Source organism: Thamnophis sirtalis, unplaced genomic scaffold (genome assembly GCF_051295495.1).
Source record: "Thamnophis sirtalis isolate CommonGarterSnake01/CBP01778 unplaced genomic scaffold, rThaSir2_p1.2 scaffold_3, whole genome shotgun sequence".
Classification (NCBI taxonomy): Eukaryota; Metazoa; Chordata; class Lepidosauria; order Squamata; family Natricidae; genus Thamnophis; species Thamnophis sirtalis.
Window position 1 is genome coordinate 9,965,755 of NW_028261383.1, and position 24,063 is coordinate 9,989,817.

General features: G+C 45.6%; 1 protein-coding gene across 3 annotated transcripts; it reads left to right on the forward strand.

The window, feature by feature from the left end:
• The first annotated feature begins 201 nt into the window (after window positions 1–201).
• LOC148047129 (uncharacterized) lies at window positions 202–22,271 on the forward strand. 3 transcript variants are annotated; one of them, XM_087708302.1, is made up of 5 exons: window positions 202–283; window positions 4,265–7,862; window positions 19,771–19,859; window positions 20,951–21,114; window positions 21,943–22,271. In XM_087708302.1, exons 2-4 carry the CDS (start codon window positions 5,439–5,441, stop codon window positions 21,111–21,113), a joined length of 2,676 nt encoding a protein of 891 aa, XP_087564428.1. In that variant the 5' UTR covers window positions 202–283; window positions 4,265–5,438; the 3' UTR covers window position 21,114; window positions 21,943–22,271. The 3 variants fall into 3 exon arrangements, 2 of the variants coding, with proteins under 2 accessions (XP_087564428.1, XP_087564429.1); XR_015695837.1 differs by lacking the exon at window positions 21,943–22,271 and having other exon boundaries at window positions 4,265–7,623; window positions 20,951–21,088; XM_087708303.1 differs by lacking the exons at window positions 19,771–19,859; window positions 20,951–21,114; window positions 21,943–22,271 and having other exon boundaries at window positions 4,265–8,048.
• The last annotated feature ends 1,792 nt before the right edge of the window (window positions 22,272–24,063 follow it).

Consider the following 24,063-nt stretch of genomic DNA (forward strand, 5'->3'; position numbering starts at 1 on the left):
GAAACTGGAGAATGATTTTTTTCTGCCTCCTATCTGGAGATGGTGCTCAAACAGGCAACACCTAAGCCTAGGAAGCGGATAATACCTGTGGTTGAGCTTAAAGGAGTTAAAATCATCGAGTACTGTGTTGCTAGAAAGGTTGGAAAGCGATGGGAAGAAAGAAAGTCCAGTTGCCTTTTGAAAAAAAAATCTTTGAACTTCCTCTTCCGGATCACTCATGGGAGGAGGGTGGTGTGAAGAGCGGTTTTTTTGCTCTTCTCATGATCGAAGCAGCAGCTGGAAGGTGAGTCCGGGAGTAAATCGGGCTGTTTGGTTTCCTCCACGGCCTGGAAGCAAAGAAGCAACTGGGCTGAAGCATCTCAGCAGCTGCTGCAGGTTCCCTCCCTCCCCAAATTTAAGTCCACTGGTGCTGCACGCTGTGAAACTAGTGGCTGCAATTTTCCTTCTGATGGGAAGATTGAAAAAGTCTCCTTCCAGTGAAGGTTGATTCTTCGGGAATGGTTTCCCCCCAGAGGTTGTGGGTGGTCCCATCACTGGAGGGTTTGTGACAGAGCTGGGAGGGACCTTGCGGGTCTTCTATTCCGACGCCCTGATCAAGCAGGAGGCCCAATATCATTTCAGACAAACGTCTCTGTTTAAAAGCCACCAGTGATAGAGCATCCACAACTTCTGAAGTGTCCGGAAATTTCTCCTTAGTTCTAGGCTGCTTCTCTCCTTGATGAGTGTCCATGCAGGTCCTTGTCCTGCCTCCAGGGGCTTTGGAGAATAGGATGACACCCCTCCCTCTTTTGTGGCAACTCCTCAAGTATTGGAAGATGGCTATCATGTCACCCCTAGTTTCCCACACTCCCTGCATTGTTTTCTCTTTTTTATCCATGAAATTTTGCTTAGGCTCTGAATTTGTTAAAATCAGCTCTTCTAAAGTTTAAGACACTTGTTGGGTTATATTCTATTACTTGTGTTTGCATTATATTGAATTCCAGTAAGACGTGGTCACTCGCCCAAGATTCCGACAACTTCAACTCCTTCTATCGCTTCCCTATTAGTAAGAATTAGGTCGAGTATAGTTTTTCCACTAGTTCACTCCTCTATCTTTGGGATGACAAAGTTGTCAGCTAAGTTGGTTACGATCTATTCAATCTTCTGCTTGCTGTACACTTTGTCTCCCAGTTGATATCAGGGTAGCTAAAGTCTCCTATTATCTCTTTTTTAAAATTTTTATGTATTTATTTTCAATTTTAAAAAATATAAACATTCCATCTTTCCATAAGCAGTTTGTCATCTGGGTACAAATATTTCTGTGCAGCATTCTTCCATATGTTATAATACATCGAACATTTAAAACATTGTAAAGCTCTACATTTCCTTCTTAATATATCTTCTAATAAAAATACAATAGTAACATTAAACATAGTCATTCTCATAATACTAGTACTAACAATTGTCATTTTATTCTTATTAAAAAAAAAAGTTTTTATTTTGTTCCTTAAACACCACATGCCCACACCAGTGGGAAAAGAAAAAATCAAAACATAGAGAAGACAAAAAGAACAAAAAACAAGGCAGGGGAAAAAAAGGAAAAACAAAAGAAGAAAAAAGAGGGGGGAAAAACACAGGTATATATTATAAAAAAGTATATCAGCTGGTACAACATGTTTTGGTGCATCTCTTCCATTAATTCATATTAATTCAAATATCTTAACTCAAATGTTTACCATATTGACATCATTATACCTCCACTTTTAGTTGACTACAGTTATTTAAACATCCTTCATCCTTAACTATGCCAAAGATTTAATCCATAACCACATGCTAGCATTTCATTTACTTGTTTGTAAAATCCTCTATTAACATCAAATCCTCATATCCTGTTTTAGCTGAACATCCATAATATTTAATACCAAAAATTCCATCTTCCATGCATATAGTTTATAATCATTCTCCCTTCTTTATGTAATTATATCGTATATCGTAACATTTCCCCCATATTAGTTAACATTTAACTGTATATATAGTTTTATTTTATTTTTTAATAGTGATAATTATTGTGATTAATAACCTTTGTATATGGTCCAAAAATATTTCCAACCTTCCCTTCTCATATCCAATTATTATTTATCATATCAACTCCACATTATATACATTACTATCAATATCAATTATTCAGCGATGTCTATTACAAATAAGAGTAATTAGGTTTAGCTAATTTTGAATTGTATTCTTCCATCTATCAGCCTGTGTCTCTCCAATAACAAAACCTCCTTAATCCTATTGCCGTTCATGGAACAAGTTCACCAAACGTCTTTATAAGCAAGTCCAAACAGGAATATCTTCGCACCTTTTTGCTTAAGATGCCTCTGATATAATATCGTTGTCCTACGCTTGTTGCACTTTTCAGCTTGTCTTTAATTCTCAGTGGTGGTATCAGAAATTCTGCAAATGATATTTCATAAAGTATAAATTCTTTAATGCTTCTCATTCCTCCTGCGCTCTGTCTTTTGAAATAAATCTTCTGTATGGCTGCCCCCCTTTCAAACGTTGCATCTCTTTCTCCCTCCGAAGTAAACCAGATGCCCGGCGTGTCAGCAAATTGAGAAACTTCATTTCTGACATTCTTCATTTGTATTTCAGGAACATTCAAACATTCAACGTTCTCATTTTTTTCTTCATATTTTGATGTTAAAAACAACAAATAGTCCAGCTTTTTTTCAAATCTATCATACGTGTCAGACAACTTTTGAAACGCGGAGAAAATCATTTTAAATGAATCATTTGAAACTTGCATAGACGCCATGTTTATGACGCAGCTAATATTTCTTCCTTTAGAGGCTTTAAGGTATTTGCAAGTAAAAACAAGCTGGGAGCTGTGCAATCTTATCTGATCTTAGACCAACACAGCCAAGCAATAAAAGTGTCAAATTGTAAGGAGCCAAATTATAGTAAATTGGTTTACAGCCCACTTAAAGAGAGTCAGAGGAGATGTTGAAGTAATCTTTCCTTTATCCATGTAAGTAGCATTTAAAACATTAAAGAAATAGGGTAACCACCGGCCATAAACCCATAAAAAAAAAAAAACAATTCGCCCCTAGATTCTTCTGTTCTTTGGTTTCAATTAGCTTAAATTTTTATGCGGACCGTATCTCTTTGAGTAATAAAATCAGCTTACCAGTTGAAAACACTCACACCGTTCTTAGGGGCAACCTGCAGTTTCGGTTAGCTTACAGCTAATCCAGAAGGAACTGGCAAAGGAGGTTAAATTCCAAGCCCCCCAGAGACTTTGCGAACGTCTCTGGGGTCACTGGATCTCCTCCAACCTTTCACTGTCTCTCCGGGACAGCTTGGGTCCGAAACAGACCGTCCAATTTCCTTCGGAATAGGGGAATTTCAGGAATAGCCTGAAACTCCGTCTTCTCACTGCTAAGCCCCGCCTTCTTCAAGTCTCCCATTATATCTTGATGTTCCCCTCTTGATATAGTTTGTAATCCACATGTGTACTGAAAATGACAGATGAATGAAATTTACAAGTTTTTTTACTTCCATGTCTTGCCAATAAGTATGGTATTTCCTATCCCATCCATGTATTAATCGGATTCAATTGTGCTTAATCCAGCACTTTCTAAAAAATAGCTATTGGCATCTTCGTTGCACAGGTAGTCCTCACTTACCACTTCCTTCCTGAGCCTTCAAAGTTACTATGGCACACTAGAAGCAGATGTGCACCTGGTCCACAAAATTTGTGGTAATCCTAGCACTTGTTCCGTGACCGCACTAAAGTAGTGACTGGTTTTGAAGGTGCAGGAAAAGGAATTGCACCAATTTGGGTTCTGCCGATAGTTGCACATTTATGATGGTGGCGGCATCCCACACTCATGATCCCCAATTGTGACCTTCCCAGCTAGCTTCCAACAAGCAAAATCACTGGATATACTGGCAGAAAATTGCAAGTCACGGTCATATGAAATTGCCTTTAACAACCCATAGTAATTAGCTTAGCAACTACAGAGGAACAGATATAAGTTGGCACTGTCATGTGACACGATGCTTAATGATTGAGCTGCTTAGTGATGCAAATATCATTTCCAATTGTGGGAGGTTAAGTGAGGACAACAAGGATGTCACCGGAGGGGTTGTAGACAGTATTTTCTGCCCTTATTTGCAGCTGAGGACTTCCATGAACAAAAGTGGTGTATACTTCTTCTTTTTTCACCTCATCTCTAACCATTTTATAAACAATTAAAGTTACACTTTTCTTTGCATCTTACAGATGACCAGGATGGCAATAAGAGCACTCTGGACAACTGCAAAATAACAATCAGTTGTGAAAAGGGAAGAAAATCAAGGCAGAAATCAAAATATTTTCCATTTCCTGCAGAAAACCATACAAATCTTCTCCTCCAGCAGCTGACAAAAGAGAGAAAATTGAGAAAGAATAAGCAGAATATGGAGAACTCAAGGATAAATTGAATGAGAGGTGAACGGAGATTTTACATCATTCAGCAAAAGAGGGATATATGTGGAAGTCCGTGGGGAGGAAGGCCTCTCTCTGTGAGGAAGAAGACGACTTAAATGAAAGCACCACTAAACAAGACATTGTCCATAATTTTGACCTCCTCAAGTATATCAGCTGTGGGAAAGCTCCATAGATTTGCCTATTGTGGGAAAAGCACAGATTGCAAATCACAACTGATTATGTACTAGAGGGGGCAGAAAGGATAAAATCCATACAAATTACCTGAAAGTGGCAAAAACTATGGTCACAACAGCTCCCTTGTGGTTCATGGAAGTATCACCACACAAGAGGGAAGTGCTCCCAATGTAAATGCTTTAGTGAGCATGGCAACATGGTGCTACATCAGATAACTCACAGGAGGGAGAAAACGTATGACTGCAGATTGTGAGAAAGTTACATTAGAAATTCTAATGTGAGACACTAAAGGATGCACACACAGGAATAAAACCATTTGGACATCCTTTCTGTGGGAAAAGTTTCAGTGAGAATTCCACCCTGGTGAAGCACCCAAGGACTCCCACAAAAGTGAAACCCTTTGAATGTCATGACTGGGAAAAAAATTTAGTCACAATTTTAGTCTGGTGACACTTCAGTAGATTGACTCCAGGGAGAAACTGTATGAGTATCCAGATTGCGGGAAAAACATCATTAGACATTTCCATCTGAAGAGACACAACTCACACAGAAGAAAAACCCTTTGAATGTCCTGATTATGGGAAAGTCACAAATCCAGCCTGGTGATACATCAGAAGATTCACATAGGAGATAAATGCTTTGAATGTCCTGATTGTTGGGAAACTTTCAGTTATGATTCCAATTTGTGAAACACTAGAGGAACCATAAAGGAGAAAAACCCATTCAATATCCTGCGTGTGGGAGAAGATTCAATCGTAATACCCACCTGGTAATACATCAGAGGATTCACTCCATGGAGAAACCTTATAAGTGTGGAGATTGTGGGAAAAGTTTCATTAGATATTCCCACCTCCTGAGACACAAGACCACACACACAAAAGAGAAAGCCTTTGAATGTCCGGACTGTGGGAAAAGCTTTAGTGATAATTGCAGCCTGGTGAAACACCAGAAGACTCACACAGGAGAGAAACCTTTTGAATGTACTATCTGTGGGAAAAGCTTTAGCAAAAATTTCAATCTGGTGACACACCAGAGGACTCACACAGGAGAGAAACCCTTTGAATGTCCTGACTGTGGGAAACGTTTCAGTTGGAATTCCAATCTGGTGAGACACCAGAGGACTCATACAGGAGAGAAACCCTTTGAATGTCCGCTTTGTGGGAAAAGTTTTAGTGATAATTACAGCCTGGTGACACACCAAAGGACTCACATGGGAGAGGAACCCATTGAATGTTCTATCTGTGGGAAAAGCTTTAGTCAGAATTCCAATCTGGTGAGACATCAGAGGACTCACACAGGAGAGAAACCCTTCGAATGTCCTGATTGTGGGAGAGGTTTTAGTCTGAGTTCCAGCCTACGGACACACCAGATGACTCACACAGGAGAGAAACCCTTTGAATGTCCTATCTGTGGGAAAAGCTTTAGTGATAATTCCAATCTGGTGACACACCAGAGGACTCACACAGGAGAGAAACCCTTTGAATGTCCTATTTGTGGGAAAAGCTTTAGTCAGAATTCCAATCTGGTGACACACCAGAGGACTCATACAGGAGAGAAACCCTTTGAATGTCCTGATTGTGGGAAAGGTTTTAGTCTGAGTTCCAGCCTACGGACACACCAGAGGACTCATACAGGAGAGAAACTCTTTGAATGTCTGATTTGTTGGAAACGTTTTAGTGACAATTACTGCCTGGTGACACACCAGAGGACTCACATGGGAGAGAAACCCATTGAATGTCTTATCTGTGGGAAAAGCTTTAGTCAGAATTCCAATCTGGTGAGACACCAGAGGACTCACACAGGAGAGAAACCCTTCAAATGTCCTGATTGTGGGAAAGGTTTTAGTCTGAGTTCCAGCCTACGAACACACCAGAGGACTCACACAGGAGAGAAACCCTTTGAATGTCCTATCTGTGAGAAAAGCTTTAGTAAAAATTCCAATCTGGTGACACACCAGAGGACTCACACAGGAGAGAAACCCTTTGAATGTCCTATTTGTGGGAAAACCTTTAATCAGAATTCCAATCTGGTGACACACCAGAGGACTCACACGGGGGAGAAACCCTTTGAATGTCTTTCCTGTAGGAAAGGTTTCTGTGATCATTCCAGCCTGGTGAAACACCAGAGGACTCACACAGGTGAGAAAACATTTGAATGTCCTGATTGTGGGAAAAGCTTTAATCAGAATTCCAGTCTGGTGAGACACCAGAGGACTCACACAGGAGAGAAACCCTTCGAATGTCCTGATTGTGGGAAAAGCTTTAGTGATAATTCCACCCTGGTGAAGCACCAGAAGACTCACACAGGAGAGAAACCCTTTGAATGTACTATCTGTGGGAAAAGCTTTAGTAAAAATTCCAATCTGGTGACACACCAGAGGACTCACACAGGAGAGAAACCCTTTGAATGTCCTATTTGTGGGAAAACCTTTAATCAGAATTCCAATCTGGTGACACACCAGAGGACTCACACAGGAGAGAAACCCTTTGAATGTTTTTCCTGTAGGAAAGGTTTCTGTGATCATTCCAGCCTGGTGAAACACCAGAGGACTCACACAGGTGAGAAACCATTTGAATGTCATATCTGTGGGAAAAGCTTTAGTGATAATTCTAATCTGGTGAGACACCAGAGGACTCACACAGGAGATAAACCCTTCGAATGTCCTGATTGTGGGAAAGGTTTTAGTCTGAGTTCCAGCCTACGGATACACCAGAGGACTCACACAGGAGAGAAACCCTTTGAATGTCCTTTCTGTGAGAAAAGCTTTAGTAAAAATTCCAATCTGGTGATACACCAGAGGACTCACACAGGAGAGAAACCCTTTGAATGTCCTATTTGTGGGAAAACCTTTAGTCAGAATTCTAATCTGGTGACACACCAGAGGACTCACACAGGAGAGAAACCCTTTGAATGTCTTTCCTGTAGGAAAGGTTTCTGTGATCATTCCAGCCTGGTGAAACACCAGAGGACTCACACAGGTGAGAAACCATTTGAATGTCATATCTGTGGGAAAAGTTTTAGTGATAATTCTAATCTGGCAACACACCAGAGGACTCACACAGGAGAGAAACCCTTTGAATGTCCTGATTGTGGGAGAGGTTTCAGTCAGAATTCCAATCTGGTGGCACACCAGAGGACTCACACCGTGGAGAAATCTTTGAATTGTCGAGTCTGTGGTCATTACTTCAAGCATAAATCATCCCTTATTGCACACAAGGTAATCCATATGAGGAAAGCTAGATGAATTTAGAGAATGCTTGAATTTCATTTGTGATCTCCCAGTATATGTGAGAAATTGATTGTTTAACTTTTGTCCTGATTCATTTTGCTCAAACATTTCTCATGATTAAATTTGTAAGTGGAGTGAAAAGGAAAATGACTAACTACTAGTTTCTGGTTATCAGCAAAACGTCTGGATATTTCCTTTTCCAAAAGTAGAGGAATTCCTCAAAAAGGAATTTTGGGTGGAGCTTTTGTCTGTTGATCATGGAATTCCCACATGTGGAGTTTCAGTCTTCTATAGTTGCAAGAAAAAGTATGTGAACCCTTTGGGATTACATGGAGTTTTGCATGAATTGGTCATAAAATGTGCTCTGAACTTCACCTAAGTCACAACAATAGACAAACAGAGTCTGCTGAAAATAATACTACACGAACAGTACATGTTTTCTCGCAACTGTACCTTGATTTCACCCGATTTTCAGCCCCAGAATTCCGCATATAAGTAGTTCTCAAGATATAACTATTATGGGCTTTGAATTAAGGATGCAGGTTGCAATGGCTCTGAAGTGAAATTGCTTTCCTTAACTACCCGAATCCCCCTGCTCTCCCTGATGCAGCCATTAATCAAATATGTGAGTCGCTAAGCAGAACACTATCTACTCAGAGCTGGGAAAAACTCCTTGGAGGCCTAGCGCAGGGCTAGGCCTGCCTGCCATAGGCATCTCTAGCCCCCCCCACCCTCCAAGACATCCTTTTGCTTTGTTTCCTAACCCTTGGGTCTCCTTGGCCCTTCACTCTCTCCCCCAGGGTCCCACCCCACCCGACCTCGCACCCTCCTCCTTACCTTTTGAAGATCTCTGAACCTCATATTGGGGAGCGAGGGAAGGACATATATCAATGATGGCTAACGTTTTTTGGATTGCGTATCAAAAGTGGGAGGAGGGCAGTGGGGTCATGCATGGGCTTCCCCACACCCATGCTATGCATGTGACCCCAGCATGCATGTGTGTGCGAACAGCGCTCTCCCCCCCACACTTTTGGTGCTGTTTTTTTGCCATCCCCAGGCTCCAGAGGCTTTCTAGGAGCCTAGGGAGGGTGAAAACAGGCTCCCCACCCCCTAGAGGCCCTCCAGAAGCTTGAGGATCTTCCCTGAAGCCTCCAGAGGGCGAAAACCGGCCCTATGGGCAACCTGGAAGTTCAGGAACTATGACTTCCAGTTTGGTCGTAGGGCCTTTTTTCACCCTCCGGAGCCAACCCCCTGCTCGGGTTGAAAACCCTGTACCATTTCAGACAACTGGTTGTCTAATCTCTTCTTCAAAACTTCCAGTGTTGGAGCATTTACAACTTCTGGAGGTAAGTTGTTCCACTGATTAATTGTCCTGTCAGGAAATTTCTCTGTAAGGTTTCCATAAGGAAAAGGAGTCTGTCATGTCTACCTATTCTAACAGGGTAGTCCTCAACTTACAACGTATTTCCATAAAATGATTAACAGTCGTGATTGTCCCTTAATAACAAATAATCCATTGCTGCTTCAGAAGCAGTGCTCGACTTCCAACCGTTTGTTTAGTTCGAAGTTACAAACGGCAGTGAAAAAAGTGATTTAGAATTATTGTTCACACTTAAAGAGAGCTGCAGCATCCCCATGGTGACGTGATCAAAATTAACAATCCCTTGACAACTGACTCATATTTATGACGGTTGCAGTGTCCCCGGGTCATGTGATCACCTTTTGTGACCTTCGGACAAGAAATGGGGGAGCCAGATTTGCTTAGCAACTCTATTACCAACTTAACAACTATTGCGATTCAAGCAACCACAGCAAGAACTATGCTAAAATGGCACAAAAGTCAACTTACCAAAAGTCACACTTAGCAACAGAAATTTTGGACAGAATTATTTTTTAGAATTTTTAGAATTTTATTTGTTATTTATAGGCCGCCCTTTTCCCTGAGGGGACTCAGGGCGGCTTACAGTTCATGGGAAGGGGAGTGCAAGATAAAACATAAGACAGTGTGTAAATAAAAAATAAAAAATAAAACGCAACTTTCATTCAGCATTCGGGTGGGGCGGATTAGAATCTTATCCCCAGGCCTGACGGGATAGCCAGTTCTTAAGGGCTGTGCGGAAGGTCTGGACGGTGGTGAGGGTGCGAATCTCCACAGGGAGATCGTTCCAAAGGGTCAGAGCTGCTACTGAGAAGGCTCTCCTCCGCGTAGTCGCCAGTCGGCACTGACTGGCGGATGGAACTCGGAGGAGACCTAATCCGTGCGATCTAATCGGTCGAAGGGAGGTAATCGGCAGGAGGCGGTCTCTCAAGTACTCAGATCCACTACCATGGAGGGATTTATGGATGGTAAGTAGCACCTTGAAGCGCACCCGGAGATCAACAGGTAGCCAGCGCAGCTCGCGGAGGATAGGTGTTATGTGGGCGAACCGCGGTGCGCCCACAATCACTCGCGCGGCCGCATTCTGGAGTAGCTGAAGTCGCCGGATGCTCTTTAAGGGCAGCCCCATGTAGAGCACATTGCAGTATTCCAGCCTAGAGATCACAAGGGCTCGAGTGACTGTTGTGAGGGCCTCCCGGTTCAAGTAGGGTCGCAACTGGCGCACCAGGCAAACCTGGGCAAACGCCCCCCTGGTCACAGCTGACAAGTGATGGTCAAAAGTCAGCTGTGGGTCCAGGAGGACTCCCAAGTTGCGAACCCTATATGAGGGGTGTAAAATTTGACCCCCCAGCCTGAGCGATGGAACACTGGCCAAATTATTGGGAGGGAAGCACAACAGCCACTCGGTCTTGTCCGGGTTGAGTACCAGTTTGTTAGCTCTCGTCCAGTTCTTAACGGCCTCCAGACCCTGGTTCATCACGTCCACCGCTTCATTGAGTTGGCACGGGGCGGACAGATACAACTGGGTGTCGTCCGCGTATTGGTGGTATTTTATCCCGTGCCTCCGAATGATCTCGCCCAGCGGTTTCATGTAGATGTTAAATAGTAGGGGGGATAAGACCGAACCCTGCGGCACCCCATATGTTAGGGGCCTCGGGGTCGATCTCTGCCCCCCAACCAACACCGACTGTGACCTGTCCGAGAGGTAGGAGGAGAACCACTGCAAAACAGTGCCTCCCACCCCCACCTCCCGCAGTCGTCGCAGAAGGATACCATGGTCGATGGTATCGAAAGCCGCCGAGAGGTCAAGGACAACCAGGATGGACGCATGGCCTCCATCCCTGGCTCTCCAGAGATCATTGGTCAATGCGACCAAAGCGGTTTCTGTGCTGTAACCAGGTCTGAAGCCGGACTGGAAGGGGTCAAGGTAACTAGCTTCCTCCAAGGACCGTTGAAGCTGGAAGGCCACCACCTTCTCAGCAACCTTCCCAACAAAGGGGAGGTTGGAGACTGGACGGTAATTGTTGAAAACGGCTGGATCCAAGGATGGTTTCTTCAGGAGGGGTCTCACTACCGCCGCTTTAAGTGTGGCGGGGAAGTGCCCCTCCCGAAGGGAGGCGGTAACGACCGCCTGGATCCAGCCTCGTGTCACCTCACTGCTGTTGGCAACCAGCCAGGAGGGACACAGGTCCAGAATACAGGTGGAGGCACTCACAGCTCGTATGGCCTTGTCCACATCCCCAGAGGCAACATCCTGAAACTCAACCCAGAGATGGTCTGCCAAGTTATCCCCCTGTGTCTCGGCTGGATCTGCGAAGGTGGAGTCCAAGTCCGACCGAAACCGAGCAACTTTGTCCGCTAAGAACTGGACATAATCCTCAGCCTTACCCTGCAGGGGGTCCCCCGTATCCCTCCTATTTAGGAGGGAGTGGGTTATCCTAAGCTGGGCAGGACTCAGCGGACGCAACCAAGTGGCAATATATGTTCTTTTTGCTGTCCTGCATATGGTCATATGTCGAGGACTACCTGTATTTGAAGTGTCAAGGGACACGTCTGAAAGCAATACAACTTTGAGATGTATTAGACAACCGCAATTCAATCCAAAATTTCTTGCCCCAAAAGAGAATAAAGATGAAAGGGGGATTTTTTCTGCTTTTTTCAGTGTTCCAATATCCCAGGGGTTGCCACTAAGAAGAGGGAGTGAAGCTATTCTCCAAAGCACCAGAGGGCAGGACAAGAAGCAATGAGTGGAAACTCATCAAGGAGAGAAGCAACTTAAAACTAAGGAGAAATTTCCTAACAATGAACAATTAATGGAATAACTTGCCTCTAGAAGCTGTGAATGCTCCAACACTTGAAGCTTTAAAAAAAATGTTGGATAACCATTTATCTGGTGTAGGGTTTCCTGCCTAAGCAGGGGGCTCGACTAGAAGACCTTCAGGGTCCTTTCCAACTGTTATTCTATGCTATGCTATTCTATTCTAATACTATCCCCAATAAATGCAGAACCATTTATTTTCTCCATAACAGAGCCCCATTAACCATACCACTTTGAAGCAGAAGAAAACTTCTGAACTAGGAAATATCTAATATTTAACTATTTAAAAGGTCTGAGCGGGGAAATATTTAATCCCTCCATTTAAAAGTACACATATATGAAGTTCAGAAGAAAAACTACTTCTACACAGTACAGATAGTCTTTGACTTACAACATTTCATGTAGTGACCGTTCAGTTACAACTGCAATTTACAAAAAGTGAGCTCCAACTGTTTTTTTGCACTTACGACCGTTCAAGTATCCCCATGGTCACGTGATCAAAATTCAGACACTTGGGAACTGACTCACATTTATGACCGTTGTGTGCTGGGGTCATGTGATCACCTCTTGCAACCTTCTGACAAGTAACGTCAACGGGAAAAACTAGATTCACTTAACATCCGTGTTCCTAATTTAACAACTGTGGTTATTCACTTAACAACTGTGGCAAGGTCACAAAATGGAGCAAATTGCACTAAACGTGACTGATTTAACAAAAATTTTGGCATCAATTGTTGTAAGTCGAGGACTACCTGTACAAACTATTTCTCCTATAGTAAAACAGCTCCAAGCCTAACAGAGCATGCTTGAAGTCTGCAGAGAGAAGGTTCCTGGCGTTTTCCCCATTTCCTCCTCAAGAATTTCTCTTGCCATCTGGTTGAAAGAAGGAAGGAGATCCTTCTGGACTCAAAGGCACTTTTGGTTTTTCCTTACCTTTCCTGCTGCAGCCGCCTTACCAGACGTGCCCACGCTTCCAATTGAACACATTGGGATTGTAAGCAACAACAAATCTCTCTCAAAGCCTTTATCCCCACTAACGTCCACTGAAGGGCTTTTACACAGCATTTGCCACACAGTTTACAAGTCAAGAGTCAGAAAGAATTTTCTCATCTCCCTTTAGAGCAATGGTTCCCAAAGTGGGCGGTGGGATGACTTAGGGGGGCGCTAAGAGGCAAGGGGGCAGCAGGGAGGCGCTAAGAGGCAAAGGAGGTGGCAGAGGAGTACGTGAGATGGTCCCCTCGCAGGACGCAATTCTGCCTAGGGCTCTGTTGGCCGCCAGTCATCTGAGCACTTCCAGCAGGGGTGAAATTCAGTCTAACGTCCCAAAGACTGGAAGGATTTTTCGCTCGCTCGCTCAGGAGGCATACAAGCATGTCAGGCTGCAAGGGGGGGGGGGAAGTGAGGCAGAGAAGAAAGAGAAGAGCCTTTTGCCTGCATTTCTCCTCTGATACGTGTGCTGTGCATGGAGAAGAGGTGTGGGACTGAACAGGGCTGTCCTTGGGCCTGCATTTCAGGGATTGGGAATTGGTGCTGCATTACGCAGCAGAGTACGATGTCATTACGCAAGAGCGCTCGCCTGCCTCTCTCGCGCTTTTATAAATGGCTTTACTTCTGACTCCCTTTCCGGGACTGTGCTGTGAGCTGCCTCCGCGAGGATTGCATCGCAGCAGCGTGCGTGTGCAACAGAGCCACCCCCCCAATCCCTCTTGCCCCCGCTCCACACGGATGCGCCACTCTTGCCTGCCTCTACCCCTCCCACCTTAGAAATGCAACACAGGTAAACATGCAGGGAGGGGGGGAAAGAGGATAGAAGTGGCCTTAAAAAGCGAGGAGCGGGAGGAAGGGTACTTGGGGTGGTTTCTCAAACTTTGAGTTACAAAGTAATCTAATTGAACACTGAAATATAGGGAAGATTGTGGAAAAGGGATAAGCATTTCCAACATATTTAAAAAGTAAATTAAAAAGTGGTCTAATTACTGTCTAAAGTTGGATATTGTCATATACAGGAAAAAAACAAAGCAAAACAAAATTATGATAGAACAACGTTCCATATTAGAAGAAAATGCTGTCCAAATGTTCCAGTATTCCAAACAAGATGTTTTATAACCAAATGGAGTCAAAACACTGCAGTTTTTTTTTTTAATAAAGTGCCCTTCCTATCTTGATATTTATGCACAGTGAGACCTTTGTCACAGATAAACCTGGATAATGGAATCACTCTTATGTTGTGTGAGTATACATGAGCTGCAAGGCTTATATCTTGCCATAGTATCATCTACAGTTCCATAAGTACTACTAGGATTTTGACCAGCTGCTGGGCACCAATATATTGAGGAATACGGAAAGACTGATCATGTGGGGCAGTCTAATGAGCATTTCTGAAATGGCAGATACCACAGAACAAAGTCTTCTTCCTTCTCTACCCCCACCCCACCCTGTTATTTTGGGGGGGGAAAGGCAGCAGTGTGTATGTGAATTATCAGGCATGCACTGCATTACACAGAATTTACTGAACAGTGAAGTAGTTACTAAATTTTACTGAGTTTACTACGTTACTAAGGTTCTTGAAAAATGACTATCAGACTTTGAGAACTTGGTATCACTGGATCATGTTCAACAATTGTGTTGAATTAACATTAACTAAAAAGGTTTTTAAATTGGATTTTGAATAAATGTGCAATTAATTGTTACAGTTTTGAATTTTACTGTTACTATCTTCCTTCCGTCCTACAAACCGCCCGGTCACATGATCCCCAGCCATGCCCACCAAGCCACGGCCACAGAACCGGTAGTAAAAAAAATTGAATTCCACCACTGGGTGGGAGGCACTGAGGATCAGTTTGTAGCACCAAGGGGGCGGTGGACTGAAAAAGTTTGGGAACCACTGCTTAAAGTAATTCCTGCCTGTTTTACATCTTAGCCTTCCTGCATACCTAAGGTGACCAGACGTCCCGCTTTTGGCGGGACACCCCCGCCTTTCAATGCGTTTTCCCGCGTCCCGCCCGCCTTTTTAAAAGGCACGCTTTTTTTGGCGCTCGCAGCTCCCGCCCATCAGCTGCTAGCTTGCTGGGCTGGCTCATCGTTTTGTTCTCTATCCTACCGATGAGCCAGCCCAGCAAGCTAGCAGCTGATGGGCGGGAGCTGCGAGCGCCAAAAAAAGTGTGCTTTTTTACCTACCTACAAATTTAAGCCAGCCCAGCCTGCCCGCTCACTGATTGGATTGGCCTGGACTCCAGCCAATCAGTGAGCTGGCTGGGATGGGAAATTTTCAGCACGCCTGCGCGAGTCTCCATTTCCTTTCACCAAAAGACGAAAGAGGTTGCAGCTGCGCTGACTGGTGAGTATTAAGAGCCGCGAGCGGATGGTGTGGGAGGGGAGCTTCGCTTGAGATGACCATGCTATGCCTTCCATAGCCTGGTCCTCCCAAGCAGAGCCCGCCTAGCTGCGTTGCCCACACACGCGGGGATTCAAGAAATCCGGCTGGATACTTTGAATCCCCGCGCGTGTGGGCAATGCAGCTATGCGGGGGAGGGGAGCTTCGCTTGAGATGACCGTGCTATGCCCTCCATAGCCTGGTCCTCCCAAGCAGAACCTGCCTAGCTGCGTTGCGCACACACGCGGGGATTCAAGAAATCCGGCTGGATACTTTGAATCCCCGCGCGTGTGGGCAATGCAGCTATGCGGGGGAGGGGAGCTTCGCTTGAGATGACCATGCTATGCCTTCCATAGCCTGGTCCTCCCAAGCAGAGCCCGCCTAGCTGCGTTGCCCACACACGCGGGGATTCAAGAAATCTGGCTGGATACTTTGAATCCCCGCGCGTGTGGGCAACGCAGCTAGGCGGGGGAGGGGAGCTTCGCTTGAGATGACCATGCTATGCCCTCCATAGCCTGGTCCTCCCAAGCAGAACCTGCCTAGCTGCGTTGCGCACACACGCGGGGATTCAAGAAATCCGGCTGGATACTTTGAATCCCCGCCCGTGTGGGCAATGCAGCTATGCGGGGGAGGGGAGCTTCGCTTGAGATGACCATGCTATGCCTTCCATAGCCTGGTCCTCCCAAGCAGAGCCCGCCTAGCTGCGTTGCCCACACACGCGGGGATTCAAGAAATCCGGCTGGATACTTTGAATCCCCGCGCGTGTGGGCAACGCAGCTAGGCGGGGGAGGGGAGCTTCGCTTGAGATGACCATGCTATGCCCTCCATAGCCTGGTCCTCCCAAGCAGAACCTGCCTAGCTGCGTTGCGCACACACGCGGGGATTCAAGAAATCCGGCTGGATACTTTGAATCCCCGCGCGTGTGGGCAACGCAGCTAGGCGGGGGAGGGGAGCTTCGCTTGAGATTACCATGCTATGCTATGCCCTCCATAGCCTGGTCCTCCCAAGCAGAACCTGCCTAGCTGCGTTGCGCACACACGCGGGGATTCAAGAAATCCGGCTGGATACTTTGAATCCCCGCGCGTGTGGGCAATGCAGCTATGCGGGGGAGGGGAACTTCGCTTGAGATGACCATGCTATGCCCTCCATAGCCTGGTCCTCCCAAGCAGAGCCTGCCTAGCTGCGTTGCCCAGACACGCGGGGATTCAAGAAATCCGGCTGGATACTTTGAATCCCCGCGCGTGTGGGCAATGCAGCTATGCGGGGGAGTGGAGCTTCGCTTGAGATGACCATGCTATGCCCTCCATAGCCTGGTCCTCCCAAGCAGAGCCTGTGGCGGTGAAAACTCTGGGTGAGTCTCCGTGGAGAGCTTGGCGGGCAGCTGGCTGGACTTCTAAGAGGTGGGGGGGGAGGAGCGGCAGCTCCTTGAAATGGAAAAAGGCTTGCTTCCTCTCCCTCCCCCAAATGAGACCGGGCTCCCAGCAGCGATTTGCCATTTGAGAGAGAGAGAGAGAGAGGGAGGGAGGGAGGGGGAGAACGCGAGTGTGTGTATCCCTCCTTCCTTCAGCCCAACACTCTAGCTCGGCTTGGCTCTCGCTTCGTCTCTCCTGCCTCTTCGCTTCTCTGTTTGATTGTTGAAAGTGGGAGCCAAACCGGGTCATTCCTTCCAAGAGGCAAGTTTCCCATTGATTGAATGACTCGCTGCCCTAGACCCTCTGCAGTCCCTCTCGTCTGGCCAGAATGCCAGCAAGAGTGTTGGGCTGAAGGAAGGAGGGATACACACACTCATGTTCTCCCCCTCCCTCCCTCCCTCCTTCCCCAGCCAGTCCCATGCCTTCTCCCAACCCCCGCCCCGTTCTCTTAGCTGCCCCGTTCTCTTAGCTACGTTCTGCCTTGTGATTGCTGTCTCCAGGCTCTCCTCTCCTATTATCGTGGAAGGTGTCTCATTTGGGGGAGGGGGGGGCAGGCCTTTCTCCATTCAACAGATCCAATATACAGAGTTTTATTTTTTGGCCCTAAAAATATTGTCACTGAGGATGAGAGAAATTTCTTCATCATTGCTATTGGCCTCTAGCAAATAATTAAACATGGTTTTTAGTGTACTTAGTTAGTGATCTGCTTTTTAACATTACATGGTATCAGTTTCAAGAATGCATGCAATCCTGAAAATTTGTAACAAACTTGTTGAAGGGCCTATGAAATATTTTCTAGTTTAGTGTAGAATAAGTATTCTTAATAAAAGAAAAAGTCATTTTTATTTAATCAATTGCATTCCTGTTTATAATGGCATTAATTAACTAAACTAGAAATAAATCTATGTTTTGCTAGAGTTTTAAAATTAAAAAACCTTACATTTTGTTGCTATTATTTTAATCAGAGTTTTGCCAAGTGAAATTATATAATGGTTCCTCATGTCTCTGTAATTTTCTAAATCTCATCCAGAAGTACCACAGAATCTGGCATTTTCAGCAGAATGATGCTGATGCTAATAAAACATCCTGATTTTGGGTGAAAGGATGGAAAGAGGAAGGAAGGAGGAAGAGAGATCTAAAGTGCAGAAAGACAGAAGGCAGATAGGCAAGAGGAAGGAAGGAGAAAGAATGGAAAGGAAGGAAGGCTAGAAGGAAGAAAGAGGGAGGGAGGGAGGGAGGGAGGGAGGGAGGGAAGGAAGGTGAAAGGAGGAAGGAAGGAAGGGTACTTCCACTTGTAGGCCTGGGACTGAATGCAGGAGGAGTCTCTCCATAGGATCAGCTGCTCCTCTGATCATGGTCTATGAAAATGTTACTGCCTGCCTGATGCAAATTTAGACAGATGGTGCTTTGGGCTGCCCCTCAAATCCCCCCTTTACTCCTCCCCCTGTAGAATTCAGCCCCCTGAGTTTTGCCTTTGAGGGGCATGTGTGGTTATGGCGGATGGCAGAGTCAGCTGGAGGTTGAGAGGGGATTGGGGCTTTTGTCCGCCTGTGGAGTTCTCCCCATGGACAGGATGGGATGTTGGCATGAAAGGGATCCGGGCACAATCTCACCTGTTCCAAGTAAAGTTGCCTTTTGCAATTGGCTACCGGTAATCCTCGACTTACGACCAGGATTGATCCCCCAATTTCTGTTGCTAAGGGAGACGTTTGTTAAATGATTTTTGCCTCATTTTGCGACCTTTTATTGCCACGTTAAGTGAATCATGGTGGTTGTTAAGTCAGGAACATGGCTGTTTAGTGACCAAAGTTACAATGGCATTGAAAAAAGTGACTGATGACCATTTTTCACACTTAGCGACCATTTTCACACTTAGCGACCGTTGTGGCATCCTCATGGTTACGCGATCAAAATGTTGATGTTTGGCAACAGATTCGTATTTCTGATGATAGTTTGAAATGGTGACAGTATAAATTATTGCTGGTGTAATACTTAACAATGGTTTTTAAGGATTTCTTTTATTTATAGAATACCTTTTTTATTATTTTGGGGGGAATTTTACTTTTAAATTGTTTATAAAATGTATTTACTACAAGAAATGTTCCTTTTTGCAAATGTGATCTTTGCAAATCTTTGTGATGCAATATGATGACCATTTTTCACACTTAGCGACCATTTTCACACTTAGCGACCATTTTCACACTTAGCGACCGTTGCAGCATCCTCATGATCACGTGATCAAAATTTTGTTTGGCAACAGATTCGTATTTATGCTGGTTTCAGTGTCCTGGGGTGACCTTTTGACAAAAAAAATTTTTTTAATCAAGCCCCCCCCCCCCCCCCCCCCCGGTCAAGGGTGTCCCTCTTTTGCAATCTGAAAATCTGGTCACCTTACTGTTGGGTCAACGTGGGGCAGAGTAGAAAGACCTATATGTTGCACCAGGAAACCAGCTGGTAGAACCAAGGTTGATGATTTTATCTGTAAACTCAGTCTTCTGTGATGCAGGGTCTTTCACAGCCTGTGATTCAAAAAGTCAACACAACAGCCCCACCAGCAACATCACCAGCCCACCTGTTTTCTGTGTCCATTGCACATGGGACAATATCCTGGGCTTTGTTGGTTCCATCCAGGCTTCCACCTTGAATATTTTGACCACCCACTGCAGGCAGCTTTACTGAGCAAACAAACCCCTTGAACGCAGCCAATGGCTGAGTTGCCTGGTTAAAGGAAGAGATGCTTGTAACCACCTGACACAAGATCCTGCAAGCTGCCTCCCACCCATGTGGTGGGCCTCCCCTTTGGCACCCCAAGACCTAGTGGACTGCAACTTCCTTGACCTTTAACTAGCAGGGACGAGAGCCACAGGGTTGGATTGGAGAGTGTTAAGTGTAACCTGTATTCTTGCCTATTTCAGCCGGTGCCCTACACAGGTGACATCCCTGGAGGTCTGGGAGCTGAGAGGACCATCACAGTGCGAGGCTCTATTCCAAAGAACGGCAAAAGGTCTCAAAACTCATTTTTCTGACATGCGTTTGGGGATTCAGGCAGAGGAATGGAATCGTAACCATTGTGCATTGTTGCCTTTCTGCAGTCAGAGCCACAGGTCCCACCCTGCTGGCATCTCCCTGGCATCACACATTTCGGCCCAACTTGCCACCTTGCCCAAGAGTTAGACACTGGGACTCTGGTTGGCACAGCAAAGCACCAGTGTTAGAACCCCTCGTAGTCCTTTCCCGGTTCATCTCCTTTCTCCGACTCTCCTGTCTCTACACATCCACAGATTTGACCCAGAGGACAAGGAGATTAAGGGGAGTGGAAGCACAATTCTGCACAGTATAAACACAGTCTGTGGAACTCAGTGCCACAAGAAGAAGCAAGGGCCGTTAGCTTAAGGCAGGGTCCCCCAAAGTGGGGGAATCAGAAATTTGATAAAAGGTTTGGCAAGGAAAGAGTTTGGGGAATTCTGGGTTAGGAGGTGGATTTGAAGAAAGATTTGGAGCCAAATTGTCATATAGCAGTGATCAGCTGTTCTTCATCAGAAGAATTCTAGTCACTGCTAGACTGCTGCTGAATATATATATTTATTTTAGCAATATCAATAGCATTTAAACTTATACAATACCCTATAGTGATTTACAGCATTCTCTGAGGGGTTTACAATGTCAGCATATTGCCTCCAATAATCTGGGACCTTATTTTACTGACCTTGGAAGGATGGAAGGCTGAGTCAACCCGGAGCAGTCGAACTCTAGGCTGTGGGCAATACTGCATTCTGACCTCACCATCAGGGTTCCTTAATATGTGTTTGTCTAATTTATAACTCACTGAGAGTTGGTTAAACCGTGGCAGGATGTAAATGCAATGAACAAATAAATATCTAAAATGCTAACTGGAACTTACACATTCAGCAGCAGCCCACCAATAAATAATATTTGGAAAAAGGAACAAGAGTTGTTGTTTTTTGCTTTAGCCTTCATCCATGGAAGGATCTGGCAGGCTGCTGTTGGATTAAGGGGCAGGGGGGGGAATCGGATTTCCTGTTATTTACTTCAAAGACCTAGCCTAATATGCCTGCTTTTTTCTCTCTTTCCAAGGTTTGAAATCAATTTTATGGCTGGCCAAGATATTGCTCTGCATGTTGAACTTCGCATGAAACCGTGGAGAGCTGTAGTACGTAATAGTTTTTTGAATGGCGACTGGGAAAATGAGGAACGGAAATTGACCTTTTACCCTTTCCAGCCTGGACAGGACTTTTAAGGTGAGTTGGCTTTGATTCCAGCAGAGAGGGGGATCCACAGGGATGAGGTCAAAAAAGTCAATATCGCTGCCACTGCTACGAAATCGATATATTGGCCATATTTTACCTTATGCGGCAGGGGTGGGTTATGACTGGTATGCCCCGAGATGGGCTTACCGGTGCCTGCCGGGAGCACCAGGTACCATTCCGGTACGGTGCTCTGGAGGGCCCACCCGCCTGCCTGCGCTCCTTACCGGTATTTGAGCGGTTCGGGGCTTACGTACATGTGCAGGAAGCATATGGCGCCTGCGCAGTGCTCTGCTGAGCAGCTGGAACATCGCGGGGGCGTTGTGGAGCATTGCAGGTGGTAAGTATGCACGTGCGTGTTGTGCGCATTTGCACGCATTCATGTGGTGAACGCCCAGCCCTGTTGCACCGTACCGATTACAATGAGATCTGGGACCCACCACTGTTATGCAGACACCCCTGGATTCCAGCAAAGAGCTTGTCTGGTTGCCAGCAAGAAGTAGGGAAAAAGATCCAGCTGGTGATTTCAAATTACGTAAAACAGACTACTCCATCTTCCATAATTCCCAGCTAGCACAATTTTAAAATCTGAACAGTTGGAAGGCTGGTGTGTGTGCATGCGTGTGTTTGTGTGTTGTGTAGAAAACAGTATGGCAGTTCTGAACCCCGCTCTTAAAGTTCCCATCCCTTATATATAGGGGGTGCTTTTTGGTTTTGATGCAAGCTATGGATGGTGTGGATTGCGTGCCCCCCTGCGTGGAGGGCCGTAGGTGATCCAGATGTGCTAGTTCAGCCATGTTAACATCCTTCCTCTCTTCCCAGCTCTCAATCCACTGTGACAACCGTGAATTCAAGTTTTATGCCAACGACCAGCCCTTCTTCGACTACACCCATCACTATGTCCCTATCAAACAAATCCGCACCCTGGAGATTGATGGAGACGTGACCCTTTCTTACATTAAATACTAAGGGGGGAGAGATCAATAGTAGCATAGATCCCCCTCTTCTATCTCTCTTAGTCTGCCAGTAGATTTAGAATTCTGTTGAATTTGAGTGGTCTGCCAGTTTTAATCAATCACTCAGTCAATCAGACACTCAAGAATAATTTAGAATATTAAGCAACATTTTCAATAAAGCATTTGATCAAGGAATGCAGCAGGCTTACTTTTCTGCCTTCCGAATTTGATCTGTAGATGATACAAATATTTTTTTTTTAAGTTGGTGTCCTCCAGATGTGTGGGAACAATCTTTCTCAAACTTGTCAAATTTAAGATGTGTGGGTTTTAACCTGAAGATATCCCCATGTCATACTGGATACTGACCCATTTTTATGGCTTGATATAATTCCCAAATTGCAGGGTGGATGGATTGAGAATGGAACTGTTTCAAAAGGACAAAGGAATCCCCAAATTCCCTAAAGCCTAGGATGCCTATAACTGGATCAGTTAAAGACCAGCAGTCCATATTCACACATCTTGTTTGAACCTTGGTTAGAGTGAACTCAACCCCTATGGCAAATTTACCATCCATTCCCCCAAATGTGGGAATGCAGTAGCCGATTAAATGTGTTGTGAACCCAACCCAGGTAGTCTCTGTAGGGAAAGTGTAGGGAAAGGCATCATGTGCCCCCAATTAGAATGGTCTTGCACCCGTTTCCTGCCCCAGAGATGCTTTGGATTGATTGGGGGGGAGGTCCTAGAGAGCACCCAAAATGGCAAGCAGGGAAGGGTCGTTCCCCCCCCCCCCCATGGCTCTTTCGGGGGATTCGGCCCCATTCACAAACAGTCCTGCCCTCCAGCCCTGCCCTGAAAGGGGCAGAAGGAAGATTAAGAACTGCTGCCCGGGCAATCCAGCCAGAGTGACTCAGACCAGGCTGAAGAGGAAGGCGGGAGGGAGCCCAGCACTGTTCCCTCTAAGGTGCGCGCCTGCGCGGCCGTGCACCTTGCAAGAAAGCCCCGCGCAGAGTTTCTATCTGCCGCGCAGAGAAACTCTGTAAAGGAAACGTTTTGCAGGCGGCTACAACTGGATCCGGCAGTGTTGTTGCCTGTTGGAGGAGGAGGAGGTGGTGAACCAGCCTGCCACCACGGGCCACAGCCAGCCCCGCCGCTCTTCCCGCCCCCTTCCCAGCCCCAGTCCAGCGGACGCAGAAGAAGCAGCCCGGGGCTCCGCTGCCATCCCAGGGGAGGAAAATCGTGTTGGACCAGCAATGGCTGCAACAGTGAGGAGTTAGGAAGTGGGGGATGCAAATGCCCAGCTGTCCGCAAGGCATAGAAATCCTCCCATTCCCCACAATCCTGTCAGAGCTGAAGAAGCTCTGTGCAACCCCCCCCCCCTTTGTTCCCATCTTGCCTGAGCTCAAAACCGCAGCCTTTAAACGAGGCTCAGCGTAACGCGGAGGGAGGAAGGCGTTTCCTTCTGGGGAAAGAGCTGGAGGCCGGGAGAAAGATCCAAACGCGGACCCTGGCTATCTCCCCCCACCACCTCCTTGCTTCCAGGAACTCCCCGCAACCCCCCGCCCCACAAGAGAGACATCAGCGCCGCCCCGAGGGACAGGAGGGGTCCCGGGCGCAGCGGCATCGTCTGTCTCCCCCCCCCGCCCGAATAGGGACTCCCAAGTTTTCTAACATTATCTGTTTCTTCTGTTTTTCAATGCAATCAGAGACAAAAATGTTATGTCTGAAATTAAAACACAAGAAGATTGGTATAACTTCAGAATATAGGAGAAATATAAGCTTATTTACTAGATATTCAGGAATAAAACCAACCTTATGAATAGCTTTCACACAGGAAAAAATATTTCAGAATGCAGAAATGAAGAAGCTGGAGACTTGCTTTGCAACATATTTTATGCACCAATTAGGAAATTTTAATTTTAAAAAACTTAAGAGAAAAAAATACCCCTCACAATAACCCATATTCTTAGAGACTTTCATTTTGGATCTA